The sequence below is a fragment of the Buceros rhinoceros genome, unplaced genomic scaffold (genome assembly GCF_000710305.1).
Source record: "Buceros rhinoceros silvestris isolate BGI_N320 unplaced genomic scaffold, ASM71030v1 scaffold14841, whole genome shotgun sequence".
NCBI lineage: Eukaryota > Metazoa > Chordata > Aves > Bucerotiformes > Bucerotidae > Buceros > Buceros rhinoceros.
In genome coordinates this window covers 20,986-23,847 of record NW_010393186.1, presented here as the reverse complement: position 1 = coordinate 23,847, position 2,862 = coordinate 20,986, and the positions used below count along the sequence as shown (strand labels likewise).

At 41.7% G+C, this 2,862-nt stretch overlaps 1 protein-coding gene across 1 annotated transcript in view; it reads right to left on the bottom strand.

Moving 5' to 3' along the window:
• Window positions 1–2,642: 2,642 nt before the first annotated feature.
• Window positions 2,643–2,862, bottom strand: part of LOC104501035 (transcription factor SOX-5) — a gene marked incomplete at its 5' end in the record, with an annotated part of 11,514 nt that continues 11,294 nt past the window's right edge. The window contains one exon of the mRNA XM_010144769.1: window positions 2,643–2,862. This exon is cut by the window's right edge and continues 18 nt beyond it. Within this exon, the coding sequence (XP_010143071.1) occupies window positions 2,643–2,862 (220 nt within the window).

Here is a 2,862-nt window from a genome sequence, read left to right as displayed (position 1 = left end):
GAAAAAAAAAAAACAACCAAAAAAAACCCAAAACCAAAACCCAACACAGTCATAAAATACAAACAAAAAGAACCCTCTCTGACATGGAGGATATGATCAGCTACTCCAAGCATAACTTCAGAGCAAATCTTCTGAGAGAGAGAAAACAGAAAAGATTTTTTCGAGGCAGAAGTGGAAATTAAAAACGGGAAAACAGGATAAAAATAAAACAGATGTTGCAGGGTAAAACTACCACACGTCCAAACCGCTCATCGGAGTATTGTCCTAAGTCTTCAATGGCATTTGCTCGTTGACTTTGCACAAGGTCTGCAGAGGTCAAGTTACACTTCAAGTGGGATTTCAAGAGGCAAAGAAGACCCCCACAGCCTGGTTCCCAGTCTCTCCTCCTACCTGTCCCTTTCATCCCGCATCTGGACTTAAATGGCTGATTGCAACGCCAAATTTGCCTGATTAAGAGACGTTTTGCAAACTCAACGATGTTGCCAAGTACTGAAAAGCGTGGTTCTGGTGAATACTTGGGCTGGGAACTCACAGGCACTAAGATGCACAGGGCTATTTTTACCAAAGTGATAATGACAGCAACCCATCTCCCTTTAGGGGTAGGAATTTAACAGGGAGCAACATGAATGCAAAGGCGGCATCTTCAGTTAGAAAACCAACTCAGAGGAACGCGTTTGCCTCAGTATGATCCTAAGACTTTTCTTCCCAGGCTAGACAGGAGCTCCTGGACAGCTGCTGTTTGAAATCAGAGGTAGCCTTTTTGGTTGGGCTGGTTGGTTGGATGGTTTAGATCTAATGCTTCTGTCTTGCTACATGAATCTGGGTCCTTTCGTTCTACAGGAATTTCCGAGTGAGGAGATGAAAGAGACGCTGATTCACTTGTATTTACATTCTTATTTCTGAAATAAAGTGTAACATTCAGTTATTTTTATTGGAATTACAAGAGGCTAACTTCTGCTCAGGTTTACACTTGGGTGAATCCACCTTCCTCACCTGGTTGCTGTTGTCCAGGGAAGGCAAAAGTGCCCAAGCAACGTATCTAAGTGCTCTAGAACAACACTGAAAATATTTTAGCCCAGGGGAAAAAATTTTTCACTTGTGAGAGGCAGCAGCTCAGGAAACTCGGCATCACAAAGGTTCGGGTTCTTACATGCCCACTGAATATGGAAATCTCTTCATACAGAGCTATTAGTCTTCCTTCCTACACAAACATCCCACTGACAAAAATGGGTTTCTGCAAGTGCAAAGGAGAAAAAAAAGTCTGTTTAAAAAAAAATCGCCTTTTGAATCAGAGATCAGTACTCAGCCACCCTGAAGGTATGAGTTCATTGAAACTGGACATCATGGTAACTTCATTACGCTCAGCAAGGAGGTAACACTTCCAGTTGCCCTGCCCTGTACAGAACAAATCACATTTTGGACAAGCCTTTTTATGCCGTGCATGCTGCCACTTGAAGTGTAAATGAAAAGCAAAGGCTCCTTACAGACCAAGTCATTTGAGGGGTGTGGGACTTCATTCTGGAACATCCTTTTTGCTCACAATTATCCAATATTATTCTTATTAGTACCATAAACACGCACACATGACAATCCAAGACCATAAAATATTTTTTCTTTAAATTTCTTATGTCTCTCTCTCTCTCTCTCTTTTTTCACCTGAGAACGGCACCTACAGTTTCCTTTAAAAAGCAAAACCAAACCCAAAAATATATGTCTAATCTCACCAGCTGCTGGTATATCAGGTTCTTCACGGGATTGTCTAAGATACAACACTGTCCTAACTTAAGACAAAGCAGGAAGCGAAAGAAAAGCAAAAGAAAAACAAATCAAGAAGAGACCAACCAATAAAAAAAGCAGATTGGACTAGTCCAGCGTTTTAGTACAAATTTGGCACTTGCTCAAAGACTCAGTATGGTGTGCAACTGATGAAGAGAAGTCCTCTCTTGAAAGGAAATAATTGCTTGTTGGGGTTAACAGAAAGAGACTCCCCGCTTCCTTCCTTGCCAGTCACGCGCACAGGCACGCATGCACACACACACACACGCACTTCTGACCCAGATTTGCCAGGGAGGAGGAGGAGGAGACAGAAGGGGTAAAAGGAATTTTATCTTTTTTTTTCTTTCCTGTCAGGTGCACTACCAAAAAAAAGAAAAAAAAAAAAAGAAAAGAAAAAAAGAAAAAATTATTTCTCTTTAAACTGTAGCACAAAACAACAAAACACATTCACAAGCCACTTGTTGGCACTGTGTACCTGAGTGAGAATTTCTAGAACATTGTAGAACAAACAGCCATAAAGTTTATTTGAAAAAAAAAATAATAATAATAAAAGGTCGACGGGTAAGACTTCAGTGCTTGGGTATAGCAGCTGAATTACTGGCATTATTTTACCCATAGCTTATATCATTCTGTTGTTGTCGTTGTTGTCTTTGTTTCGTTTCTTCTGAGCCTTTTTTCTTCTGATGCAGGCTGATGTCTATTAGTCAGCTGATGTCCCAACTAGTTAAGACTAACAGTTAAAGTAACAGTCAGTGTATGAGAAAGTTAATGTGCTTGGCCACTGGCAAGGATAAACCAGATGGGGCTTTATTTGTTTTTTCTTTTCTCCTTGAAGTCCTGTAGGTCACGAGATACTTGGACCCCAATCAGTTGGCTTGCCCCGCAATGTGATTTTCACTGTCACTGCCATAGTCCGCATCGGGGTCATCCTCTTCCTCATCATATTCATCATAGATTTCTCCATTGACATCATCGGTCTGCATCTCTTCCTTGATATGAGGCTCCTCGCCTTTGATGCCGTAAGTGCTCTGGATGACGGGCATCCCGGGCTCCGGGCTGCTGGACACGCTCGAGTGCTCAGAGGGC